This window comes from Balaenoptera acutorostrata, chromosome 18, assembly GCF_949987535.1.
Source record: "Balaenoptera acutorostrata chromosome 18, mBalAcu1.1, whole genome shotgun sequence".
In the NCBI taxonomy this organism is placed as follows: Eukaryota; Metazoa; Chordata; class Mammalia; order Artiodactyla; family Balaenopteridae; genus Balaenoptera; species Balaenoptera acutorostrata.
This window is the reverse complement of record NC_080081.1, coordinates 78,527,491-78,554,822: the sequence shown is the minus strand read 5'-3', so window position 1 is coordinate 78,554,822 and position 27,332 is coordinate 78,527,491. Positions and strand designations below refer to the sequence as shown.

The window sequence follows — 27,332 nt, the reverse complement described above, 5'->3', positions numbered from 1 at the left end:
AATTCTTTTTCAGGCTTGTTTTCTTCTTATCTCAGAGACTAGCTCCTCCTCTTCTATCAGGTTTCCTAATTTCACAGTGTACCTGAGTTCTGTCCTAGGTCCTCTCCTTTATCTACAGTACACATGTAGGTGATTTTACAGTCCTCTGGCTTTCGACATTATCTATACACTCAAGAGTTTCAAATCTGTGTCTCCAGTTACAATCTCTTTTATGCTTTGTTGGGATATCCAGCTGCCAACTCAGCAGCTCCGGGTAGACAGGTAACAGGTATCTGAAACTTCACATTTCCAAAACAGAATTCCCTTCCTTCCCGACCCCCACCAAATGCAGTGTCCCTCAAGCTTCCGCCTTCCCGGTTAGTAAATGGCACCGTAGTTTTTCTGGGTTCACTCCAAAACCTCATATCATTGTTGGTTCCATCTTTCCTTGCACATGACTCACAACTAGTACATCCAGTTGCTCTTACAACAAATATTTCTCAAACGTAGCAAGTTGGCAACATCTCCATGGTTACAGTCTTAACCCAAGCCATCATCATCATCATCTAGACCACTGCACACCCCCTCACCTGATGTCTTTCTCTCTTCACCTCAGCAGACAGCAGGTGGTTATCTTTCTAAAGTGTGAGAGCGTGTCACCCTCCACGTTTAAAACCCTCCAATCCCTTCCCATTATTATTATTATTTTATTATGCTATGCTTTGGTATTTAAGGAACCAAATACCAAATCCAAGGTCATGAAGATTTTACCCTATGTTTTTTTTTTTTTTTAATTAATTTATTTATTTATTTTTCTGTGTTGGGTCTTCGTTTCTGTGCGAGGGCTTTCTCTAGTTGTGGCAAGCAGGGGCCACTCTTCATCGCGGTGCGCAGGCCTCTCACTATCGCGGCCTCTCTTGTTGCGGAGCACAGGCTCCAGATGCGCAGGCTCAGTAGTTGTGGCTCACGGGCCCAGTTGCTCTGCGGCATGTGGGATCCTCCCAGACCAGGGCCCGAACCCGTGTCCCCCGCATTGGCAGGCGGATTCCCAACCACTGCACCACCAGGGAAGCCCCAACCCTATGTTTTATTCTAAGAATTTTATAGCTTTAGTTCTCAAACTTAGATCTTTGATCCATTTTTTGAGTTAATTTTTTTAATATGGTATGAGATAGTATCCAACTTCATTCTTTTGCACGTGGATATCCAGTTTTCCCAGCACCATTTGTTGAAGAGCATGGTCTTGGCACCCTTGTTAAAAATCAGTCGACCATACATGTGTGAGTTAGAGTTAGGGTTAGGTCAGTGCAACCTGTTTGGAATCAGTTTAGTCAAATGAATCTGGTGCTCTTGTGTACCAGGAATAGGTGAGAAGTATATGAGCAAAATTTACTCATTATGCTTGTATTTGGGGTAGATTCCAAACCATCATTGCCCTGGCACATAAATCATCAAATGCAATGTCAAATCCAAAGCCTCAGAGGAAAGAGTTCAGTCCCAAGAGAGCAGTGAGAGCTTAACAGTGTAAAACTTTGTCCAGAGTGTATCAGCATTAAATTAGCACTGTTGAAACAGTACCTTGAAGATTTGCAGTAACACCTGGAAGTTCCTTCCAATGTGCATATAAGTAGAATCCTGGAAGCTTTTTGTATTACTTGTCTTATGGCCTTACAGATTTAATGAACCAAATGAAAAACTGAATCTCTGTTCCACATCCCTCCCTTTATCTCTAGGTAAGACAGAATCTATTCTTATTTCAAGGTAGAGTTTTAAGTGTCCATATTTCTTAAGCCACATTTAAAGGAATCATATCTTAAGTAATTTTAAATGTTGTCTGTCTTCATCTTGTACATAAAACTCCAGCAAATTTAATCTTGGCATTCATCATGCTCTTCAAAGCAATCAAATTTGGGATCCTCAACATTTCTGTGTCAATAAAATAAGGTGTGGAACTAGCAGATTCGATGAAGACCTGCTTCATCCTTGCCATACTGGACATCTGGATGCCATTTGGGTTGGGTTTAGAAGATGGGGGAGTGGAGATGTTTCCAGGCCTGAGTCTCTTAACAGCAGAGATATGGAAGGGAGGCGGAGATCCCCAAGAGAGCGGCTGTTGACTGCAGAGCACTGCCACTTGCCTCGTGGTGGCACTCACTGGATTTGGGGCAGCTGTGGTGTTCTGAGAGGAGGACCTGAAAGTCTTACAAGAGTTGTTGGATTTGAACAAATCTGCTTGGATCGGAGCAGCCCAGTCTGAGCCTGGCCACCACCGCTTTGCCCACATCTGCTCTGTGGGCACACGGCATGTCTCACTGGGTGCTGGGTGTATGGAGAACCGCCGGCTCAGGGCAGGTGCAGGCAAGGACTCTTGCTGATATATTGAGTGTTTTTATCGTGAAAGGGTTAGGGTTTTGTCAAGTACTTTTTTAACATAAATGAGATGATCGTGTGTTTTTTTTCCCCTTTTTTTAAATTGTGTATTACGTTGATTGATTTTTTTTATGATTAATCATCATTGCCTTCATGGGATAGATCCCACTTGGTCATGGTGTATAATCCTTTAATATGCACTGACTTTGATTTGCTACTATTTTTGTTGAGGGTTTTTCATCTATATTTGTAAGGGATCTTGATCTGTAGTTTTCTTTCCTTATAGTGCCTTTATCTGGCTTTGGTATCAGGGTAATGTTGGCCTCATAGAATGAGTTAGGAACTCTTCTTTCCTCTTCATTTTTTGGAAGAGTTTGAGAAGGAATGGTGTTGAGTTTTCTTTAAATATTTGGTAGAATTCACCAGTGAAGGCATCTGGTTCTAGGCTTTTCTTTGTCAGGAGGTTTTTGATTACTGATTCCATCTCTTTGTTATGGTCTATTTTGATTTTCTGTCTCTTCTGTGTCAGTTTTGTTGGCTTGTGTATTTCTAAGAGTTTGTCTGTTTTACCTAGTTTATCCAATTTGTTGGTGTATTGTTGTTCATAATGTTCTCTTATAACCCTTTTTATTTCTGTAAAGTCCATAGCAATGTCTGCTCTTTCATTTCTGATTTTAGTTATTTGAGTCTTCTCCCTTTTTTCCTGTCAGTCTAAGTTTCATCAATTTTGCTGATCTTTTCAAAGAACTAACTTTTGGTTTTATTGCTTCTATTGTTTTTCTCTATTTATTTGTCTCTGCTCTAATCTTTATTACTTCATTCCATCTGCTAGCTTTTGGTTTAGTTTGCTCCTATTTTTCTAATGTCACCAAGTTAAACATTAGGTTATTGATTTTAGATCTTTTTAAATGTAGACATTTGCTGCTATAAATTTCCCTCTAAGCACTGCTTTTGCTGTATCCCATAAGTTTTGATACGTTGTTTTTTATTCTCATTCCTCTCAAAGTATTTTCTAATTTCCTTTGTGATTTCTTCTTTAACCCATTGGTTATTTAAGAGTATATTATTTAATTTCTGCATATTTGTGAACTTGCCGGTTTTCCTTGCGTTATTGATTTCTAGTTTAATTCCACTGTTGTTGGAAAAGTTACTTTGTATGATCTTAGTCTTTTTAAAGCTATTGAGACATGTTTTGTGACCTAACATGTGGTATAGCCTGAAGAATATTCCACATGTACTTGAGAAGAATATATGTTCTGCGATAGTTGAGTACTTCCTATTATTCTTAGAATAGAATTCAAGCTCCTCAATACGGTTTACAAATCCCTACATGCAGTGATCCTGACCAGTTCTCTGGCTCTGTCTCCTTCCACTCTTCTCTTGGTTTGCCCAGGAATTGTTTTTATTTCCTGACTTACTAATTAACTTAATGCTTTAGTGTAATAACATTAAATAGATGAGTGACTGATTAACTTAATTCCTTAGTGAAATAACAGTAATGTACCTTTTGATAGCGTGTGGAACCGTTGCTGTGTATCTTCGTGAAAAGTTTAAACATATATGGAAAAAGATTGAACGTAAATGTTCATAGCAACATTATTCATAATAGCCAAAAGGTGGAGACAACTCAGATATCCACCATCCAATGAATGAATAAACGAAATGTGGTCCATCCATACAGTGGAATGTTATTCAGTCATAAAAAGGAATGAAGTTCTGATGCATGCTGTAACATAGGTGAAACTCGAAGACATTCTACTAAGTGAAAGAAGCCATACACAAAAGGTCACATGATATTTTATAATTCCATTTATATGAAATATCCAGAATAGGCAAATTCATAGAGACAGAAAGCAGATTAGTGCTTACCAGGACATGGGGCGAAAAGGGGGAGGAAAACCATCACTTTAGTGGTGATGGTTACACAATGTTGTGAATGTACTCAGTGTCACTAAAGGTACATTTTATGTTATGTATATTTCACCACAGTAAAAAAAATCAATTCAGTTTAAAAAATATATTTTTTTCTGTGCAAACAGAAAAAAATCTCGTTTTCAAATAATGTGTTTTTTATCGGTTATTGAAAAACAAACCACATAGTTCAAAGACCAAAGTTTAAAATGAAAAATAAGTAAAATGATAAAGACTCACTCTTTTACATTACATTACATCCAGTGTCAGAGTGCTTGATATAAAATGGATTTTAAAAATCCAACTATTTTATTTATTGTTTATTTCAGAGGAATATGCCGGTGGCTTGAACTCCAAAGGGTTTATCTCAACAGATAAATGAAATCTGGTGGTAGACAGTGCAAAGAGGATGTAGAGCAGGGATCAGTAAACTACTGCTCTTTCTATGGGAATACAGTCCTAGCCATTCATGTACATATTGTCTACGGCTCCTTTTCACTGCGATAGCAGAGTTGAGTGGTTGCAAACCTTTACAGGAAAAGTTTGCCCACCCTCAGTTTAGATACTGCATTTAGTATTTGACATCACTGAGGATTCAAGCCTCCTCTACAATGTACTCCAACATCCTCAGTAACAAACTTTTATCCCCATGGCTGGCCAAAAAAAACAACCCGGGCACATTTAGGTAAGGATATCTCCATGAATAAGAATTACACAGTTTTTTCCTCCTAGCTGGATTATAACTTGCCTGAGGATAAGAACCATACTTTATATTTACTTATATTCTTTATACTTTGCATTTAGAAAAGTAAGAAATAGTTTTATTAGGTCTACAAAAAAAATCAGAAGAAAAAACTCAGGGACACTTTTGATACTCTCTGTCTTCGTTTCTCAGAAATAAATTACTGATATTATTTTTTTACATGTTCCTTTGTTATCCATAATCAACAAATTCCACTTGGAAAGAAAAAGGAACAGTGCTATTCTAGCATGTCAAATAAAATGTAATCATGTCTTCTTGTCCTTCCTTCATCATCATTATCATCATCATTATTATTATTTTAAATAAAACCAAGGATACTTCAAATGCCAAAAAAAAAAAGAATAGAAGCTTTCTTTTAATGTGTGTGTCGCTTGTAACCAGGGGCAGGCGGGGCAAGAGAAAGGGGAGGAGGTGAAAAAAAACAAACGTAAATCATAATTGCATATCAAGACCCTCATCTTAATTAGAAGAAGATCTATTTATAAAATAAATAAGATACACGGATATAATATGCCACACAGAGAATATAGCCTATATTTTATTATAACTATAAATGGAATATAATCTTAAAAAACTGTGAGTCACTATGTTGTTACACCTGAAATTTATATAATTCTGTACATCAACTATACCTCAATAAACAAATAAATAAATTAGAAGAGGGAAAAAAATCCAACTATTTTGTTTATTGGCAGACTTCTTTAATACATCTGGAATTCATACATTGAGTGTTACCATAGATATTTTTGTTTAACCAGTTTAGATTAACAAGATAAACCTTACTAAACTCCAGGACTATATCCTTGCCTCAGTTAAGATTGCAAAATGCTCTTTGTTAATGTATTTTTTTAATGAAAGAACATAGCTAGAAATAGATTCATCAGGTTTTAAATTTGTTGAACAGTTATTCAACATGGGGTTTTTTGGTTGGTAGTGGTTGTGGTGATGAAAGAGCACAGAAAGCAATGGATTGATTTGTACTTTACTTGAAAGAAATATAAAAGTCAAAGATAAAATATATTACTGAAAATTATTAGCAAACGTCTAAATCGTAAGTTTATCTTCCTGAACTAATTGTTAATTGAGTTGCATGTGCCAAAGCATGGTCATCCACAAGTGAAAAGGCTCACATTTCCAATTCTGTTGGAGTTTCCGAAGTGATCTGTCACATAGTGTGACACCTGCTGTATTATTTTCTTCCGTGAACTCTCTGATGAAAACACAAGGCATTAGTGAGATCTTAAACATGGAAGCCCAGACAGAAAGCATAATTAGTTCATTTACAACTGGTTCTTCTCTACTCTATTTATCTGACACTCATCTAGTTCTACCATATAGACCTTAAAAAGAACATTTAAAAAATAAATTTAAAGAGCCATATGTTCTTTTTCACTGCGATAACATGCAAGATTATCGACCAGATTCAGTTGTTTACATGAAAAACTGTTTATAGATTTGTACAGCTGTCTTCATTTTTTAAAAATAATTTATCTGTTATTCAAATTGTTGAATACTTTATATTACAGTAAATTTGATTGAAAAAAAATGAGGAAAGAAATCAATTTTTAAAAATATACTCATGTTGAAATCAAACAAGCCAGCCAAACGGAGTACAAATCAAGGAACCCTGTAGTTTGGTTTGCTTTCCAGAATATGAATACCCAGTGGTGGTTTAAATGAAAAACTGTTTATAGATTTGAATAGACGTCTTCATCTGTAAAACCCTTGCTGTGAAGGATTATTATGACATTTCAAAAGTGGGTAATAAGAGGCCGGCCCTCTGTAGGTGTTTGGTGTGTGGTGTCTGTGATAATGTTGATGATAATTTGGATGACTTTCTACAAAAAAAAAAAAATTCATGGGCTTCTGTTGTTAGCAGATCTCTAAATGTTCATGTAATTTTCTCCATCCCTCTGAGTGGTTTTAGGGGGAGGGGGTGGGTAAAAATGTAAGATAAAGATGCCTAATTTGGTAAAATGATAGGAATGTGATTTAATCGTTCCCTGTATCCAATTTGCCTAAGGGTCAGTTTCTGAAATTGACACCAAAGCAGCTTTTGTTGGAAGATGTGATTGACCTCCTGAAGGTCCTCTCCTTTTCTGGCTTCTTTGGTAATTCACTATAAATCAATTGTTGCTAAGTGTGGATTTTTAACTAAGATTACATTTGGTGGAGAATAACTAAAATAAGATCCCTTTCTGATGAGTCCATGGGGTGCTAATTCAGATTGAATAGAGAGAGCTAAATTTTTGTTTCATTCTCATTCTGAAGTTATAGCCAATAACCTTCAAGGTTTGTGTATTGATAAATCTGAGCAACCCTTGCTTTTTCTCCCAGAGTCAAATTAACATAACGTAAAGTAAGTGCCTGCAGATGAAACTGTTATTTTCCCCCAGCTGTTTGCACCTGTACTGTCACCAGCCAGAGGTGGAGGGATAAAGGACAAACGCATTGTGGGTATAATCTCATCTCAGTGATTGGACAATTTGCCACTTAACAAACTTTGGGGAATACTTAGGGTTTTCCAGTTTCTTTCACACACACATGCATTCGTTTCATCGTTTATATTTATTGGGCACCAGCTGTGTGCCCAGAACTCTTGTAAGTACCATCAATACAGTGGTGAACAGAACCGATGACATCTCTGCCCTTGTGGAGCCTGTATTTCAGGGAGGGATTTAATTGGTTGTGGTCAAGGCTAAGCAGCTGTAACAAGGAAGCCCCCCAACACTGCAGCCTCTATAAGACAGCAGGTCCTCTCCGTTCTGTAACCGTCCAGGTGGTTCAGCTGGTGGAACAGCTGTGCTGCAGGTGTCCTGCAGAGGCCCGGTGTCTGGCCCCCGCTGCTCTGCCAGCCTTGGGTAGCTTCCTCTTCTGTCCTCCTCACCCATAGGATCCAGACTGGGCTGCTGCTACTTGCAGCTCCAGCCCCAGTGAAGGGGACTCCGGAGTCATTTGTCCCTAAAGTGGAGATGACACAGATGCCACACCATCCCTTCTGCTCATCCTGCCGGGCCCCCTTGACTCTGGTTTGGACGTATCACACTTGGCTACAAAGGAGGCTGGGAAATGTAGCCTCTTGCTGGACCAGCTTAAACACAAGGCAGGGGGGTGGGTTTGGGGAAGCAGAGTGGGCTGTACTGCTCCCACCACAGGGGAGAAAGACAAGGAAGCGCCCAAGTTAAATATATAAAATGTCAGGTGGTGGCAAGTGCTGGGGAGGAAAGGAAAGCGGGGGGCACTGGAGAGAGATGGCAGCTTTAAGGAGTGGGGCAGGGGAGCCTCACTGAGTAGGTGACACTTGAGGAAAGAGCTACAGCAGTGAAGGGGTCATGCTCGCAGCCCGGGGAGGGCGCTGCAGACCGAGGCCATGGCAGGGAGGAGAGATTCGTGGGGCGCAGGGCGGGTGCTGGGAAGAGGGTGGGCCGGGGTGGTGGAGAGCTCGTTTGGGGATATGCTGGGCTTAAGGTGCTTCCCCATCCACGTGGCGACGTCCCGCTGGCCGTTGGGTTTGTGACTCTGGAGCTGGGAAAGCAGCTTGGACTGGGAATGTAAAGTTCAGAGAAACGAGATGCAGCGTCTGACTTAATCCTGTTCTTTACTGTAAGGACCACGCTCACCTCTGTGGGGAGAAGCCGGCCAGGCCACAGAGAGGTCACGGGCTCCTGACCGCAGACCTGTCCGGGGGTGCAGGTGTCCAGGTGTGCATGGAAGCTCGTCCCGCCGTGAGGGAAATGCTCGTGGCCCCCCGCAGTGGATCTCGGTGCCACATCTGAGCCACTGTGTGATCGTCCCTGGGGAGGCTGAGGTTCAGGGAGGGGCCAGCTGGCGGCAACCAGCTCCCTCCTCCCTGTTCAGCACCCTCTGTGGGGAGTGGGCTCTGGGAAGAGGGAGCTTCTGTTCAGCAGGTTTTTAAACACAGCCTACTCAGGCGTGAGAGAGGTTGAACAAGCAGGGGGCTCGAGAGGAAGCAGAGCTGCAGTTACTAGTGGAGGGCGTCTGGGCACTGCCCCTCCTGCCATCTCGCCCTCGAATCCTTTCCAGACTCAAGCCCCTCCGTAGAGTTTCCCCTCTGCCCAGCTCATCATGCGACACTGAGATCCACGCTGGGCCAGAGGCCCGCAAGTGGAACGAGCTTCCATGCACACCTGGACACCTGCACACCTGGACACGGGGCAGGTCTGTGGTCAGGAGGCCCGTGGTCTCGGGGGCCCGGCCAGCTTCTCCCCACAGACATGAACCACCGTCTGCTCATCACTACCTGACAGATGTTTACCTGCATCCCTGGGCAGGGTGGTCCACCAGAAAGGAACCAAAGGCCACGTTCCGGTTCTCAAGCTGCCTGCACGTCGCTGTGTGACCTTCAGCAAGTCCCTCAGAGTCTGGGTTTTCTCCTCTATAAATGGAGGGTGGTCAACGGACTTCACCCCATCGTCAGGAGTGTGGGGTCACCGGAGGTGCGTGTCAGCGTCAGGTGGAGGAAAGCACGCCAAGGTCCACTCCGGCCTGAGCTCCTCCTCGGACCTTCCCGAAAGCAGTCGGAGCCCGGCCACAAATCCCCCCAACACACACGTCTCCCCAGCCACGTTCCGAAGCTCTTTAGAGGCTGAGGTGCAAGGAGGGCGTCTCAGCTACTTGGATTCGCTCACCTTGTCCCACTCCAAAGCGGGGAGCAGGCCTTATAGAAACACTTGCCAGGCCTTGCAGGTGACCCCCGTGTTCTCATCTGTTCAGATCCTCACGCAACGAACGTCGTGCCTTGTAGGACTGAGACGTCTCAGTCACTACAGACACTCAGTACATCACTGTCCAGTTGAGCTGAGCCCACTGAAATGTTCAGTGTGAAACTGAACCCATGTACAGTGTGTCCTGTAACGTAAAATGTAAGCGAAGAAACAGCTCTCACTGTGAAGTAACTTGCCGAAGCGTAGTGCTGAGATCAGGGAGGAATCTGATAACTTAATTGGTTAGAGTAAGACGTGCCTCTGTATTCCAGAAGAGTTAAAACTTCCCAGAGAATATGGATAGTCCCATTCCCGATGGTTGGACGTACCCTCAGGATCCGAGCAAGGTGAGGGTGAGATGCCTTGTAGGCATCGAGGTGCTTGGTCAGGGAATTGAGTTAAAGCTGTGGGTGGAAAGAATCTTGAATCTCAGTATCATGGCAGCAGCTACAGGTCAGAGAAGCAATCTTTTTTGGTTTGTAGTCGATAAATCCTTTTCTGAGCCAGAACTTAGTAGGGTAGAAGCCACTTCATACAGCTGGTACCGCTCCCTCCCCTCTGTTTTTACTGCTCAAGTCAAAAGAATGATAAGAAAAAAAAAAAAAAGAATGATAAGAAAATAGGCTTTTATTGGGAACTGATGTGAATGAGTTTCTGAGGGTGGTTCTAAAATCTAATGATATTCGGCCCAGTCTCTCATAGCTTCTGTAGTTATGTCTGCATTGCTGATGTGACAAAATTGAGAATGATGAACCCATTTCCCATTAAAAAAAAAAAAGGTGGTGTTTGCTGTAAGGGTTGTCATAAACTTGTCCATATAGGGGGCTTCCCTGGTGGCACAGTGGTTGAGAATCTGCCTGCCAATGCAGGTGACACGGGTTCGAGCCCTGGTCTGGGAAGATCCCACATGCCACGGAGCAACTATGCCCGTGAGCCACAACTACTGAGCCTGCGCGTCTGGAGCCTGTGCTCCGCAACAAGAGAGGCCGCGATAGTGAGAGGCCCACGCACCGTGATGAAGAGCGGCCCCCACTTGCCGCAACTAGAGAAAGCCCTCGCACAGAAACGAAGACCCAACGCAGCCATAAAAGCCCTCGCACAGAAACGAAGATCCAACACAGCCATAAATAAATAAATAAATAATATAAATAAATAAATAAATAGACTTGTCCATATAAACAAGAATAAAGAATGTGGCTTTCGGAGCGTGCTTCCCATGGGGACTCTTGGGAGGGGTGTTTGTGTTAAACAAGATGCCTTTTCGTATATAGGTGTCAAAAACTGAGACATGAAACGTCCGTATTTTTCTTGTTCATCTTCAGATGCTCCTGCCTGGGAAATGCATAGAGAAATAGCTTATTTGGTGTAATTACGTTTAAAATGGACATTATTATGACAACTCAGTAGCATTGAAATCACAGTATTAGTGCCCTTCCTTGGAAAGATGTGTGTTACCAAGACTTTTCTGATTGGCTTGGGGAAAATAAACCCTGAGTCACAAACCACCAAATTAAAAATATAATACCCATTTGAGGGCATTTCAGCTTATTTATAAGTTAGAAACAGTTCCTTTTCTATGAAGGCAAGGAAGTTGACTAATCCATTTTAGAAAGGTTTTAAACAATAAGAACCCAGAAGACTCTAATCTTGATCTACTTTAACCTGAATTCCTGGTTCTTCAGTAGGGTTTTTCTGAATATCTAATACTCCATTGATCAGTGAGTTTAACTTAATCCTTACATCGTAGTTAGGAACTTTATCTTCGACTCAAATAATGTATTCAGTCTCATTTTGATAACAGTTCTGCTAAGGCCTGGTATTGACTAGAGCTTGGTTATTTGGTGGGAAGTTTCAGCTAAGGGGCCTGATCTCACTCTGAACTAAACCACTTTCTCACAAACATAAATCAGCTTCACCATTTTGTCGCAATAGGTAATACTTAATGTTTCCCAAGCGTAGCCCACGATTTTACTTGCATTCGATATAAATTCCTATTCGTGTATTTACTTATCAGTGTTTGCACAGCTGTGCTTGTGTTCATACGTCCTCTTGTGAATTTGTCCACTGACAGAGGCTGTTTCAGGTTTAGATTTCATCTCTATCAGGTCAGAGGTGTAATCTATTTAACTTGCTGTATGATGAACATCTAACGTGTGCGATTTGATTATGACAGTATGTCTACCTAGCTAGAAGCGCTATTTTTTTATGAATATTAAAACATGTTTACAAACAAATATCCTTCAAAATGTATGATTGGATTAAGATTCTTATTCATCCAGGTCCAAGGCATATGGTTTATGTGCCTTTCCCAGTGGCAATAAGAAACGTGTATGAGGGTAGCCCAGAATCACTGAGTGTAGATACACCAAGATTCAACATTCCAGAACGATCGCTCCTGCTGTCGTATTTTTATGATTCAACAATATCAGCCCTGAAGTTTCTCTCTGGCTCTAGCCTCAGGGGTCGTACAGTGGAAACCAGGCTTCAGGGGTTGGGATGGGGGTGGGGCCTATGCAGTCAGGGGTGGGGAGAAAGTACCAGGTGGCCTTTTGTGCCGTGTGCAGCGCTGATGCAGACACCAGCCTGTCATCTCTAGGGCTGCCAAGTCCATTACCATCACCGTGAGCCACAGGGGCAAACGGCCCTCAAGATGTGCTTCGTCCAAGTTGAGATGTGCTGTCAATCTGAGGTCACAACAGTGTTCGGTTTTTTCTCCAAAACTTAGGTGTTGTTCAGTAATTTAACAGCTAAGGCGTTAAAAAATGTTCACTGTCTCAGAAAGTGGCCTACTGTGAGGTTATGAATGATCCAAGTCCTTGTTTTCCCCTAAAGTTGACCCCCAAAGCATACTTTAGCTCAGCCTGCTTAAAACTGTAGAAGGTCTAATGCCAATTACAGAACGCATATCGAGTGCTTGCTCTGTGGCCCACACTGCCAAGTGATGGGGAGGAAGAACAAGATGACAGATTCCCAACTCGCAGACAGTTCTGGCCCAGCGGGCCTGACAGCACACGTGTCAGGGCTGCGCGTGGTTGGTGTCATGGGAACAGAGGAGAGTCGCAGGTAGAGGTGCGGTATTCCAGCGATCTCCCGGGCGGAGGGCGTGTCTGAGCCCTCTAGAACACCTCCCCCTGGTCTCACTGATGTTGCCTGAAGGCCACTGCTGCAGGGGACCCCGAGTTCAGTGTGAGCACCTGAGTCCCTTGGGTGGTCGAGATGTGCTGATTCCATCCCCGTGGTTTTCAGGTACCAGCAAGGTCAACCTGGTGAGGATCCCGTCCACGGCCTCCAGCCCGCGGGACACGGCCCTGGCTGCCGTGATCTGCAGCGCCCTGGCCACCGTCCTGCTGGCCCTGCTCATCCTCTGCGTCATATATTGTAAGCGGCAGTTTATGGAGAAGAAACCCAGCTGTGAGTTCTGAGCTCTTTCTGTGTCTTAGCGTCTTGGTGAAGGGTGTTGGTCAACACTGCCATCCGGGTGTCCGACAAGAACCTAAGAGGAGAGTCAGGTTGCAGCCAAAGGGACAGAACACGTGGAAACAGGCGTCCCAGGGGCCTGCTCCCCAAGCGGCCTCCTGCCAAAAGGCGCAGAGGGCGCGGCCAGCGGGCAACATCACTTCCCGGGGACCTGAGGAGGCAGGGATACCCCCGCCCCTCGGCAGAAGCACAGCTCGTCTGAGTTCTGGCAACACAAGTACCTTACATCTCGAGCTGCCTTGACCGATTGTTTCATATCTTTGCTTCCGTGTAAGAAGGAGTATTTTTAGCTGTGAACAGCAGCTGTCCTTTCCTTTATAACTGCAAAAGCTGGGGTGGTTCTGGCTGCGCTGTGATGTCTGTGGGCCCCTCCTGGGGAAGCTGTCTCGCTGACCGAGTTCTCGGCCTCCGCAGGGTCCCTGAGGGCACAGGACCTGCAGTACAACGGTTCTGAACTGTCCTGTTTCGACAGACCTCGGCTCAGCACCCCTGCGCCCCACGCCTGTTGTCAGTGCCACCGGGACTCGGCCCAGACCTGCGGTAAGTTCAGCGCTTGGGGGCCACTAGGAATGCGGGCCCTGAAGCCGCAAAGAACTGCTCCCACTCAGGTTTCTAGTTAAAGCTAATCTAGTTCAGTCCTTCTCCCCCGTCCCCTGATGTTTTGGGTGTTTTGTGTCTCTTAAGTATTGAACAGAAAAGAAGCATGTCATTAAAATTCTAGAATTTCTCAGTAACTTCTTAAGCAAGTTTGCCTCTATTTTGGGGTGAATTGATTTAGAATAATACGAGCCTTTTGTAGGGCAGGGGGTCCGTCTCCCTTCTTGTCTGGTCGATTCCAACTGAACCTGCATGTAAGTGTCTTAGTGTCTTTTGGGATATCTTAAAGAAGAAGGAGGAGGGAGACCTATTGCAGGGTTTTCCACAAACCATAATTGCCTTTGGGGTTATTGACAGAAGTGAAAGTTTAAGGAAGTCCAGGCAGACCCCGGAGATACTGTGCGTTCGGTTCCAGACCACTGCAATAAAGTGAATATTGCAATAAAGCGAGTCACGTGATATTTTGGGGTTTCCCAGTGCATATAACAGTTATGTTTGCACTGTACTGTAGTCTATTAAGTGTGCAACAGCATTATGTCTAAAAAAATAATGTATACACCTTAATTTAAAAATACTTTATTGCTGAAAAATGCTAACCGTCATCTGAGCCTTCAGCAAGTATAGTAGTAACACTGAGATCCCTGATCACAGATCAGCATGACAAATATCATAATAATGAAAAAATAATGAAAAATTCGAAATATTGTGAGAATTACCAAAGTGGGACACAGACACAAAGTGAGGAGATGCTGTAGGAAAAATGCTCTCGATAGACCTGCTCAACGCAAGGTGGCCACAGACCTTCACTCTGGGAAAAAGCAGTAACTGTGAGGCACGACACAGCCAGGTCTGCCTGTGATTCAGATGGACTTGGTTTCTAACATGGGCAAAAACGGGCAAAGGTGACACCAGCTGGCACACTTCCTGCCACTGTCCCCACCAACTCACCTCTGCAAAGTAAAAATCGACGCGGCCGCAGCCCTTCCGGAAGCCTGCCCTCTGCCTGCTCCGGCACCTGTGGTTGCAATAGCGCAGCAGCATTTTGTCTCCTGTAATAACCTTCCTTGAAGTTAAACATTTCCCAGTTCAATTGCTTATTGTCTCAGAACTGTCCGATCTTTCTTTTCAAGAAATTGAAGGGTTCAGCTTTTCAGTCTAATATTTAATATGTGGGATAAGGCATCTTCAACGTCATTATTTCTCTACTGGTCACTACTGTCTTCTGCTTTAGGGTTGAGAATAAAACATGGGATTTCCGTAGCGTGCGTGGATCTGGTTTTGCCTTTGCCTGCAGAGATCGTAGACTCAGCTCCTGGCAGTAGCGATGCCTTGGTGATTCTCAAGGCGGCCCAAGCACTGCATTTTCTAGATGCTATGCCAGGCACTGCCTCTAGATCAGAGTTAGCAAAGAGGATCGCTTGAGAGAGAAACTTGGGTTTGAAATGTGATCAAGTACAGCTTTGTGCAAACTCCGCCTCATCGTCACTTCTATCTGAAAAGAAAGATTAAATACGTGGATGGCTTTGTTGCACGTTTTTGTAATAGAACGCAGAGACTGGACAGAATCCGCCCCCGCTGTCACCCGCCCAGGTTCAGTGTCGCTCATCATATAAATTGCTTCTTCCTTAGTGGCAGTGCCTATTTTCTTTTCACTTTTATTTTGACATAATTTCAGACTTTCAAAAATGTTGAAAGAATAGGACAAAGAATTCCCACATACCCTGTACCTAGATTCCCCCAGTATTAACATTTTATCTCATTTCCACATTTGCTTTATCATTTTTATCTCTTTCTAAGTATGGTGGGTGTACACAGTCGACCCTTGAACAACTTGGGGGTTAGGGGCACCCACTCTCCGCCCAGTCAAAAATCAACGTGTAACTTACAGTTGGCCCTCTGTATCTGCGGCTTCTCTGTGTTCACAGTTTTTCGGTATCCGTGGTCCTGCATCCTCGGAGCCAAATACCCGCTGATCATGTGGCACTGTAGTATTTACTGTTGAGGGAAATCCTCCAAGACGTGCACCCACACACTGCAAATCCACGTTGTTCAAGGGCCAACTGTGTGCTTTACAGAGACATGTACACAGTTTTTAAATTTCCATTTAAAAATCAGTTGCAGGGAGTTCACTGGTGGCCTAGGGTTAGGATTCTGGGCTTTCACTGCCGTGGCCTGGGTTCAGTCCCTGGTTGGCGAGCAGAGATCCCACAAGCTGTGCGGTGCAGCCAAAAAAAGAGAAAAATCTGTTGCAGATGAGGTGTCCCTTTACTTCAGTGCTTGTTTCCTAAGAACAAGAATGTTCTCTTACACACAGCATGATTAGTGCTAATTTCCTAATTTTGTCTGTATGCTTTACTATATTTATAGTTTTATAAAATCAGAATTACATATGTCTGTATATGTAGAGAGAGAAGTCTAGAAGGCTGTTCAGAAATGTGGACAGTATTTTGCAGCTTACGGAATTCAGGAAGATTTATTTTTCAATTTCTGATCTAATCTCTCTATTTTTAAAGTTTTTTTCTTCAGTGAATGTGTATTATCTTTGTAACCAAAAATACATACCGCTTCAGTGAACATAATAGTTTGCAAAGCTGTGTGCACATAGATAGTTATTCTTTAAGATACATTCCTAGCAGTAAAAAGACAAAAAGGTGTGTGTGTACTGAGTTGAAGGGTTTAGACGTTTATGTTCTGCGCTGCATGGCTAGGCCACTCTGCAGAAACTCTGTGCTCTTTCCACCTTTGTCAGCCATACGTCATTTCACGTACCCTCTCATCATTCCTCTTCATCCTTATTTTCATTGCAGTAAAATAGACATCACCTTAAATTTACCATTTTAGCCGTTTCTCAGTGCACAGTTGGGGGGCATTAGGCACATTCACATTGTTGTGCAACCGTCACCACCATCCCCAGAACTTCTCCACGACCCCAAACTGAAACCCTGTCCCTTTTAAACACTAACCCCCTATTCTTCCTGCCCTCCAGCCCCTGGGACCCACCATCCTACTTTCTGTCTCCAGGAATTTGACTCTTCCTGGTCGTTCATGGAAGTGGTCCATCATTTTTAAGATAAGAAAAAAGAGAAAAAATTAAACCTCATAACCCCTTTTCCCCCAAAAGTCACCCAAAGGGGAATAGCTAAATTTTCAAGAGCAGTGTTGAACTGGTATAAATAAGCGCTGCACCTCACAGCCCTGCCGGCTTTCCTAGGGCCCGTGCATCTCGTCCCATCCGCATGCTGTGACGGGACCTGCAGCGTCGGCCAGGAGACTCCTGCTTGTAGGGTGCACTCCAAGGCCATTCTTCAGGACAGGTAAATGGGTGTTTTTAATCTATATAATTTCGTGTTCCCGTGTGCAAATATACAGGCTACTGATTTACCAATTTTCATGTGAAACTATGGGACATCACTTTTTTAGTATTATTAATAACGTTCTAGACATTGTAGGGGGTGGGAACTTTGGCAAGAATTAGTTAAGTGTCTCAGGGTTACTGATAGCCAATGTAACATTCTTTATTCTTTATATTCCACTAATTTTGTTTTTGTCTTATATTCATGATTTGTGACACTTCCATCATCTGTAAGTAATTTTCAGCATGTCACATACTCAGAGAATTTTAGAAAATTTAGCAATCAAAGGAACTCAGTTAAGACCCAGGAAACTGCCTATTTTAGACATCGGATTAAGTTTAACTATATTGGTTAGAAGTAGGTATAAAAATTCGGTTTTAAAGTAAATGTAGTAATTTAACTTACTGTATTGAAGCAAGTTTATAACAAAGGAAACACGAGAATTCTGACTTAATAACTTGTTGTTTATTTCATCTAGAAAACTGAAAAGCATAGCTGGAATGTTGCTTTGTAGTAGGTTTTTCTCCCAGTAGAGTACTTACAGCTCCTTCGAACATGTGTCCAGAAACACAGGTCCAGCGGGGGAAGCAATGCCGACTTTCTTTGGGTCTCTTTCGAGGTCCATCTGTGGCGAGTTTTCGGACGCCTGGCCTCTGATGCAAAATCCCAGCTGTGGTGACGACATCTCTTCCTGCGATTCTTATCCTGAGCTCCCTGGAGAAGATGTTCGCTCTCTCAATCCAGAGAGTGCAAGCTCGGCATCCTTGGACTCAAACAGTAGTCGGGGTGTGGTTGGTGGGGCGGTTCCAATTCAAGCTCATCCTGAAAACTTTACAGAAACTACTGATTTATCGAGACTCAACAACTCAGTGCCAGAACCAGCGCTGACTCAGGACGCGCTTACTGCTAGAAATCAGCTGGATCAGGAGAGAGGAGATGTCCATCACCTGACCACTCAGCCGTCACCCCAGGTAAGGCAGCGATGGATTCGCTGTGGGCACAGCAGTGACTTAAGGAAGCCCAGAGGGAACAGGACTCTGTCCCCCATTAAATGTGGGGGAACCTGGGGAGAAGGTCTTTCCGTCCTTCATAACTTCTTGTATGTTATAGGAGAATATATTTAAATTAAATTTCAGGAGTCTTTTTTTTTAACTAATAGCTCATCTCTAAGGCCATCCAGGGCAGCCGCATTGTTTTCTCCTGTTGTCACTCCAGCTACCCAGCACCGCACCCCAGCACCATCCTGATTGAGAGATGAGTTAGTTATGGGAGCATCTTGGAAGCAGTTCCTCACCTTCGTCTTCCCCTGTGATGTTCTTATGCCCAATACTTACATGCTGTCCATTCACGGTCACGTTAATGAGAATTTAGGTCCCCTCCGGCTACCCTTTTCCCTCCTCTCTCTTTCACTGTGGTTTTTCTAGATTGCTTTGCTTTGACTGATTGATCAGTTTGGTTGGAAATTGATTGTTGGTTGTGATCTGGCACCAAAGACAGCAGAAGAACCTTCCAGATGGAAGGGTCTGAAATCAGGTTTTGGGGTGGGGCAGGTGGTGACTGCAGGGAGATGGGGCTCTGGCACCGGGGGTACCTGGGCACTGTCCCTGCTTTCTCCTCCAGGTGTGGAGGTGGCCTTTTCTGAATTTGACTTAACGTGTATAAGCGTTTCCTGAATGTGAGCACATACATCGTTGGTGTACGTTCTTCTGGAAGAACGATGCCGGCCTTGAGTATGAAAGGGCAGAATCACAGCAAAAGGGGCTCCCAGGCCCCGCAAGCCCTGTTCTGCCCAGACAGGGCTGCTGTCATCCTTGGTCCTTCCTGCCCCGGATCAGGGACGCGGCCGATGAGGCACAGGCACGCTGCGTGGGCTCCTGGATAGCACCTCTGTTTCCTTGAGACGTCCTGTCTTTGTCTCATAAAATCAGAAGGAGTCTAAAGTCAGTGTGGATGGAGATAGTTCCTTCTAAGAACAAATATGTAGGTTTATATGCATCTAAATCTGCAGTACTTTTTTTTTTTTTTTAACTATGAAGAAAATCTATAAAGCATGTACAGGGAATTCTGTACTGAAAACGTGTTGGCTTTGGAGAAAAAACAATGCTGGTTTTCTCATAATAATGGAAATGAAGAAGAAATCAATGAAAGGAGGAAAATCAAACAAATTAGGCAGTTTAAAAAGCACAGACTACGTACCTCTATAGCTGGGAAAGGTCACTTACTGACCTTGTTCTTTGGAGCCGGCCTCTAATTTTCACACTGTTCATGAGGATAGTAAGAAAAGACTTAAGAGTTGGCCTAGGTGCATATAGGTCTCAGAATGGACGTGGCCCACAGACCTTTGGACAGAGAACCCCCAGCAGCCCAGAGCAGCTAACAAGCCCCGAGAACGGGTGAGAGCAGGACGCAGAAGACAGGATACGGGGCCCTTTGGCAGCTAATCCCAACATCCCAATCGGATGCCTTGCCACGTACTCTAAAATGAACATCTTAGGACACTTAATATTTAATGAGTCACGTTTTCATTACAAAATGCTGAAGTTTCTTTTCCATCAAGTCACTTGGTTCTGATGATAAACTTGCTTGTGTTGCCTTCACGAATTATGTGTTTCACCTTCTCGTGTATCTACTGTCAGAAGAAAGTCTGAGTGGCTGCAGTGACGGTGCTACCATCGGACTAGCTACAGTTCTTCCGAGTATTGTCAGTAAATAGAATTACTGCTCGTCTTAATTTTGTAGCTTGTCCCCAATTTTGTGGTGTAAATTCTAAAACTAAGGAATAAAGCATCTCGAAGTCAAGTCGTGTCCGAAGCAACTCAGCCTGCCCTTTTTCCTGTCTATGTTATTGAGGAGGTGGAGGTTAGGGTGGATAAGCCCTTTTGTCACAGCTACATGGATGCAAAATTGTAGAAACATAGTTTAGTATGTAAGATTGGTGCATCATGACATGCATTCTTTTCAAAGAGAGTTGTCAAGGTAATTATGATGACATAAAGATACTTTCAACTCAAAGTCTGATGGAAAGTTATAATTACATATAAGATGAATGAGAAAATGTTACATTCAGGTTGCTCCATGTAATTTATTTATTTATTTTTGAGGTAGTTCTTGGTGGCTAAGGACATCACCAAATATTTTTTTATAAATTTATTTATTTTATTTATTTATTTTTGGCTCCGTTGGGTCTTCGTTGTTGTGCGCGGGCTTTCTCTAGTTGCGGTGAGCAGGGCTACTCTTCCTTGCAGTGCACGGGCTTCTCATTGCGGTGGCTTCTCTTGTTGCGGAGCACAGGCTCTAGGCACGCGGGCTTCAGTAGTTGTGGCACGCGGGCTCAGTAGTTGTGGCTCACGGGCTCTAGAGCGCAGGCTCAGGAGTTGTGGCGCACGGGCTTAGTTGCTCCGCGACATGTGGGATCTTCCCAGACCAGGGCTCGAACCCATGTCTCCTGCATTGGCAGGCAGATTCTCAACCACTGCGCCACCAGGGAAGCCCCACTCCATGTAATTTATTAATGAAGGGTTTTTATAGGCTTTCCAAGCTGTGTTGTCTTATAACTATTAGATAATTTTGGCAAATCTAAATAAGACATCCTAAATTCAGGAAAGGGATTGTTAAAGTGTAAATCATTTCCATTTTCTCCATATAATTGAAAATAGCAAATAATATTTTGAGCCCATTTTCAGCGAGAATCTTTTCTAAACTCTGAAAAACACTTCTCTTAGTTGTAGTTACTGAACTTACCTCTTGCAAAGAATTTGATTTCGGAAGCCTTCTATTAATGGACCAGAGGGCAGGACTCCTGGCTCTTCAAGTTCAAGTGCAGTGAGCTTGGCCCCTGATGTGGGCTCACTCCTAACTCAGGAGGGCACTGTTTCCTGTTTGGGGGGTGGATGAGGGCAGCTGTTGCCAAAACAGCCCCACCCCTTTTTAAACAATTTATTTCTATTTTATTTTCAATGAAACTTTAAATTCCTACCCAGGCACTCACTTGTATTTTAACCTCTATTTCACTTGAATACAAGTTTCATTCACTTGTATTTTAACCTCTATTCACTCTTTATTCCCCAGCTTTATGGAGATGCAATTGACATATAACATAGCATAAGTTAAAGGTGTACAGTGTGATGATTCGATTTATTGCCACGTGCACCAAGGGACTTTTGTCTGTACTTGGTGTGAGCCTCAGATTTCTAATGTGTGATGCATTTGTCTCCGAAAATTTATTTTTACACGGTAGTCTTCCTGTGGGTAGTTTAATGCCACCCAGAGTCTGATATGATAGTTATGGTTCAGGATAAAGCAAATAGGAGTGAGAGCTGTCTTTAGTCTGTATGATTCCATTTTAATCAAATGTTCCCTGAACACACCTCCCCAGAAGGGAACCAGGACTAACATATTGAGACATCACTTGCTAAGATATTTGGGAGAATGAAGCCAGCTTGTTTAATAACAGGAAAAGCTTTCTTTGGTGGTGTTTCTTAACCAATGTTTTAAATGTCAACATGAAATAATGGAAGGAATGGTAGAAAAGATATGAGATGACCTGGGTTCTAGTTTCTCAATCTATCAAAATCTCTATTTTTTCCTTATTGGCCAATTAAGTATAATTTTCCTCCCTGGTAGCATTAATATGGTTGTTATTATCATATCAGTTGATCAACATATTTGATGAAACTATCTTATTATTGAGAGAACCTCAGAAGTTTCTATTTCTGGATAATCTCCTTAGACCTTTGAAAAAAATTTTTTCTGTAAATGTGTCTGATATGTCACTAATGCCAAATTAGTGGTAAGTTAATGAAGGTTACTGTGTGAATGAAGGTTTCACTCACGTACAATAAAACACGCAGGTGACCCAAGCCTCAGCCCCTCCCGAAGTGAGGTCACTGTGCTTTTGTGATAAGGGACAGATCTAAAGGCTGCTCTCTCCTGAGGACGTTTGCCCTGTGACGTATGTGTGAGTATTCCAGGGAGGTCATTATAAGAGAAGTCTCATTCCCAGACTCTTTCTAAACTTTCTCCAATGGCTTCGCAGAAGTTTTAAATTCAAAGACTAAGAATAGCATTAATTATTAACCATCTTTGTTCTTTTAAAGAATAGACTAAAGAATCCTAAAATCTTTACCTACAATTGCTTTAAAAGAGTGCAACACAGAAACAAGCTTTAAATGTTTGACTGAGGTTGAAAATCAGCAAAAGAATTGTTCATTGATATAGTTTGTTTGGGGCACATTTTCATCTTTTAAGGACTGTTTGCACATATGGAGTGACTGTGGGTTGTGAGGAAATCTTTCTTTATTTTTATTCTCAGAGTACCTGATATTGGGACACCCTTACAGGAGTTTCTTGTCCATATATTATAAAATTCATGTGCACAATTAGTAAAAGCTAAGCACCATAAATTTTTACAGTCACAGTTGAGGGCTTTAATTTGTAAGGTGCTGTGTTCAAAGCTGTCCTTCTGTCACCGTTTCAGGAGGCCGAAAGGACTTGCTTCTTTCTGCAGTGAAGTGTCGTACGGAGGCCAAAGGGCGGCCACTCCTCTGCTTATGGACTCAGCACCGTCTGGACCTCGCGTGGCATCTGGGGGAAGAAAGTAAATCTGAACCACACTGACGGCATTTTAAGCCTTTCAACCAGTTGCTTCTGAGCCAGACCAGCTGTAAGCTGAGACCTCAAGGAATACACTCCAAGCACTTCTGGGACTTTGCATCTTTCCTGCACAAGAAGCTTCTACGCTACAGGCTGACTTCAGAGACTGACGGGCCAAGTTTGCAACCACCGAGCTTAGGGGTGTAACAAGAAACAGAAATGCATTCGTGCTTCTTTTCATGGCGGAGGTGGTTTGCCAAGACTGAAGACCCAGAGTATAAATTTTCATTTACGTTTTCTTTCCAGAAATAATTTCACGTATCCTACTAAAAGTCAACGTCAGATTAGTTACTTTAGTTTTTAGGTAGGATGGATGGGTTCAAAAGGGAGTGTTTTTATTTCCTGAAGGTCACTTTTTCATCCTCTACATAATTAGCATAGGAGGTTAGAATTGACTTCATGTGGCCTGCCTGAGTCTTGGGTTTATTAGATGATGTTAACGGTCCTCACTGGGAATCAGAAGAGACCAAATCCTGCAGAATTGGCGCTTCTCGCCTCAGCCACCGTCTTGTGAGCAGTGGCTGAATTAGTTAACAAGAGGGGCCCGAGTTAGGACATGTGTTTGGGAAAGGACTGCCCATCCCTCCGAGTTAAAAACCCCTTAGCGTGCACAACCTAGATTAGCAGATTTATGTGAAAATCCATGGATATGGAAGCTTTTTTTACTTCTGTCCCTGGGACTGAGCTTAAAAGATCCAGAATTTCTCTTTTATAGAGAATCGGTATTTATAATGATCTTTTATTTGCATCATGTTTTATACTAAAGGCTTTAGAAATGACAACGTATCAGGTTTCCCTACTACTGAAACGTGACACCAGGTGAGTAGTCTTAGGAGACTCTGCGTATTAGGACGAGAAGAAAAAGCACAACTTGCAGGCAGCGTTTAGGTGAATGGATTACGACTGCCGTCGTGTAGCTTGACCAGGATATCACAGGGCTCCCACCGATCTCCTAAGCTTCGTCAGCACGGTGATTCCCACCGTAGCCCAACGGCGCTGGATTTGAGAGTCTGGTGCTTTTATGGAGGCGATCCGTCCCCTACCACCTTGGTATTTACCTACTAGAACTAGCTCTAGAGCTGGGACAGAAATAACCCAGCTCAGGCATGAACCAGGGGCTGGCTCGTTTGCTCATCTCTGCGCCCTGGAGAGGAATTATTTGAGCAGGGTTTATTTTTTTCCTGCTTGAACGTACGTGATCATCTCTGGCTGTTGTCTTTTACGTGATTACTATTAGCTCTGTCCCACTTGGACTTAAAAAAGAAATAGACCTTTGAACATCCCTGTGTTAGAGAATGCTGAGATATTTTGTTTCCAAATCAGTGTCTTCTACTTGACATTTAAAGTCAGCATTAGAGGGTATTCCTGGGCAGTCCAGTGGTTAGGATTCAGCACTTTCACTGCGGAGGGCCTGGGTTCAATCCCTGGTCGGGGAATTAAGATCCCGCAAGCTGCACGATGCAGCAAAAAAAAAAAAAAGAGTTTAGGGCTTCCCTGGTGGCGCAGTGGTTAAGAATCTGCCTGCCAATGCAGGGGACACGGGTTCGAGCCCTGGTCTGGGAAGATCCCACATGCCGCGGAGCAACTAGGCCCGCGAGCCACAGCTACTGAGCCTGCGCGTCTGGAGCCTGTGCTCCCAACAAGAGAGGCCGCGATAGTGAGAGAGGCCCGCGCACCGCGATGAAGAGTGGCCCATGAAGAGTGCCCCCGCTTGACACAACTAGAGAAAGCCCTCGCACAGAAACGAAGACCCAACACAGCCAAAATAAATAAATAAATAAATTAAAAAAAAAAGAGTTTAAAGTGAGCATTAGAGATCTGCCTTTCCCAAGGACATTTTTATCTTCCCTCTTATTGCCCCGTGCTTTGCTCTCTTGCAGTAGTGAGCTCTCACGAGGCCTCTTCCTCGTGCTGGGACTGTCCCTCTATCCGCAGTTCAGGATCCCTGTGCGGACATGAGCTCAGGGTATGTCGTGCACGTGACCTCCATTCCTTTGACTGAAATGGGAAATTAGAGGGTCTCGTGGTAATGCACAGCCTTTCCTGTCTACCTGGTGTCCCGTCATAGTTGATTGACTTTCTTTTTTCTCTTCCTTTTTTAGCCTAAACCAGTGGTTCCTAAGCTCTGGTACTCACCAACTCTTCTGAGACTTGCCCTTAGGAAATGTATATAAAGTATTTAGGACCTGATCACAAGAGGTCCACGAAAATGCAAGTTTCACTGTAAGTCACATGTGTGCCGTAGTTTGTAATCTGATCACTTTTGTGATGACAGAGGGGTGATCAAAGTAGGCCAGGGTTGTGCTCCTTTTTGTAACCTGAGTATATTTTCCACATGTAGAGCCCTCTTTAACTTCAAAGGCAAAAACACTTGCAGGAGAAAGCTAAGATTGATGGGAATGAGACTTTGGCCGCAAATCCTGAAACATCACTTTTGATCAATAGAGAAATACTTAGGGTTAAAAACTTGATTTCATTTGATACTGCATTTGAAAAATCCTGGGTTATTTTGTTGTGGACCATTTTTAAAGTCTTTATTGAATTTGTTACAATATTGCTTCTGTTTTATGTTTTGGTTTTTTTTGACCCCAAGACATCTGGGATCTTAGCTCCCTGACCAGGGATCGAACCCGCACCTCCTGAATTGTAAGGTGAAGTCGTAACCACTGGACCGCCAGGGAAGTCCCGATCCTGGGTTATTTTTATCCAGAGGAAGACAGTTTACTACCATGTGCTGTGGAAACATACAATGATGTTATAGTCTACACTCTTTGTAAATGCTGTAGAGGACAGTCCAGTTGGCATTTCATATCAATATCCTGCAGAACTCAGATAAACTCAGCTGCTAGGGTGCTGATGCCAGGATCGCCATCAGCTAATAACAGGGCTGGGAGTGCGGGTGCTTGTGACTTCCGGCACTGCAGAAGCTCCCTGACAAGGATGAGATCAGGATTGGGGAACAACCACATAAAGGCATGGGGTTTTCTAATCTTGTGTATATGGAATGTATTTTTCAAATGTAGATTTCTCTACTTTAGATAAAGTGTTAATGTTGCTGTTACCTAGGTTAAGCACTATTGTCTGTGCTAGTAAAAAAAAAAAAAATAGAAAAGGAAAAAATATCCATCATTGCTTTAAGGCAGTCAGCTTGCATCAATTTAGACCTCATCCTGACTATTTTGCATACTGGAATTGATAAATTTGTAAATGTTGGTTTCCTTACGTAACTAGTTTTGTAAGACCTTTTTTTAATTTGTGAATAAAATTGTTACCTGGTATTCTTATCGACACGTCTGGTGAGAAAATGGTTGATGGTGTGAATGCAGATATGTGTTCCCCTCCTGCTCTCCATGGAGGGTCTCACTAAGATCTCCTCTTTCCCTATGTATCCCTCTCTGGATTTCAGACTCTAGGAGGGAGATTTGGAATCCTCTGGTTACATCTCTCGGGCTGGTCAAGCTACTGAAAAATGTACTGAGTTATTTGAGAAGCTTTAGTATCAAGGTTTTCTCATGAAAACCTTTTTTTTTTTTTCCTTCATTTTGTGACACCGAGAGGGAAGGTCTGAAGAAGGAGAAGTTTTCCGTTCATTCTCTTTGGAGGTCAGTGGGGCGTTCTCCTGGGAGAGGTGGGCTGTGGGAGTGAGGGACCGCGCACAGGGCAGCGCTGGTCACCGTGAGAGCCCTTGTTTCTTGCCAGCTCCTTCCCTTCTCCCTTCTCAGCCCCCCTCTTCCTTCCCTTCCTTCCCTCAGTAAAGCTTTGAAAGCTGTTCCTAGATTTTGAGAGGAATTTAGACTTCCTGGGGAAAAAAATGGCTTATTTATTTATTTATTCTATTTAATTTTTATTTTATATTAGAGTATAGTTGATTTACAATGTCATGCTGGTCTCAGGTGTACAGCAAAGTGATTCAGTTCTACATATACATGTATCTATACTCTTTCAGGTTCTTTTTCCAAAATAGGTTATTTGAAGGGTCACCATATTCTCTCAGCTTGGTGTTAAATGTCCCTGTGGACTCCATGAGGGAAGGACATTCATTAGCTTCTTTCCTCTTTCCCAGTGTCCATGCAGACTTGGGAGAGGGGGCCTTACGGGACCACCAGCTCTCTGAGGAAAGTAGCTCAGATCCTAGGAGCGTCTAACAGGAGGCTAAAGTGTTCTGTCATCACACAGATGACACATTTGCATGATTACAGCTATGATGGGTCTCTCTGTAGCTGTCCACTTGTCACTCTGAATATGTCCGTTTGTCCCATTTTAACTTGAGAAGTTGTCTGATTTTTTAAAAACGTATTTGGCACCCAAGAAGGTAGGAAAGTACAGTTTAAATGTATCATTCAGTTATATTGAAGCTAAACAGCAATCCGAGAATTTCCAAAATCTTCTATAATTTTGAAGACATTTCACGAAGACCCGGTGGATGATTCTAAAGACGTAATTATCCCACTCAGCCGTCAGCTCTCAGTAATATTGCTTATGTCACATTTCAGCCAGAGGAAGGTT

At 43.1% G+C, this 27,332-nt stretch overlaps 1 protein-coding gene across 4 annotated transcripts in view; it reads left to right on the top strand.

The window, feature by feature from the left end:
- TNFRSF19 (TNF receptor superfamily member 19) overlaps nucleotides 1–26,114 on the top strand; it is a 92,281-nt gene extending 66,167 nt beyond the window's left edge. For 2 of the 4 annotated variants that reach the window (XM_057533197.1, XM_057533198.1), the window contains exons 6-10: nucleotides 12,994–13,158; nucleotides 13,639–13,764; nucleotides 17,015–17,135; nucleotides 17,740–18,145; nucleotides 22,651–26,114. In XM_057533197.1, the coding sequence (XP_057389180.1) occupies nucleotides 12,994–13,158; nucleotides 13,639–13,764; nucleotides 17,015–17,135; nucleotides 17,740–18,145; nucleotides 22,651–22,683 (851 nt within the window). In that variant the 3' untranslated portion in view covers nucleotides 22,684–26,114. The remainder of the gene's footprint in view (nucleotides 1–12,993; nucleotides 13,159–13,638; nucleotides 13,765–17,014; nucleotides 17,136–17,739; nucleotides 18,146–22,650) is intronic. The other 2 variants (XM_057533200.1, XM_007164210.2) reach the window with 2 other exon arrangements.
- Nucleotides 26,115–27,332: the final 1,218 nt, after the last annotated feature.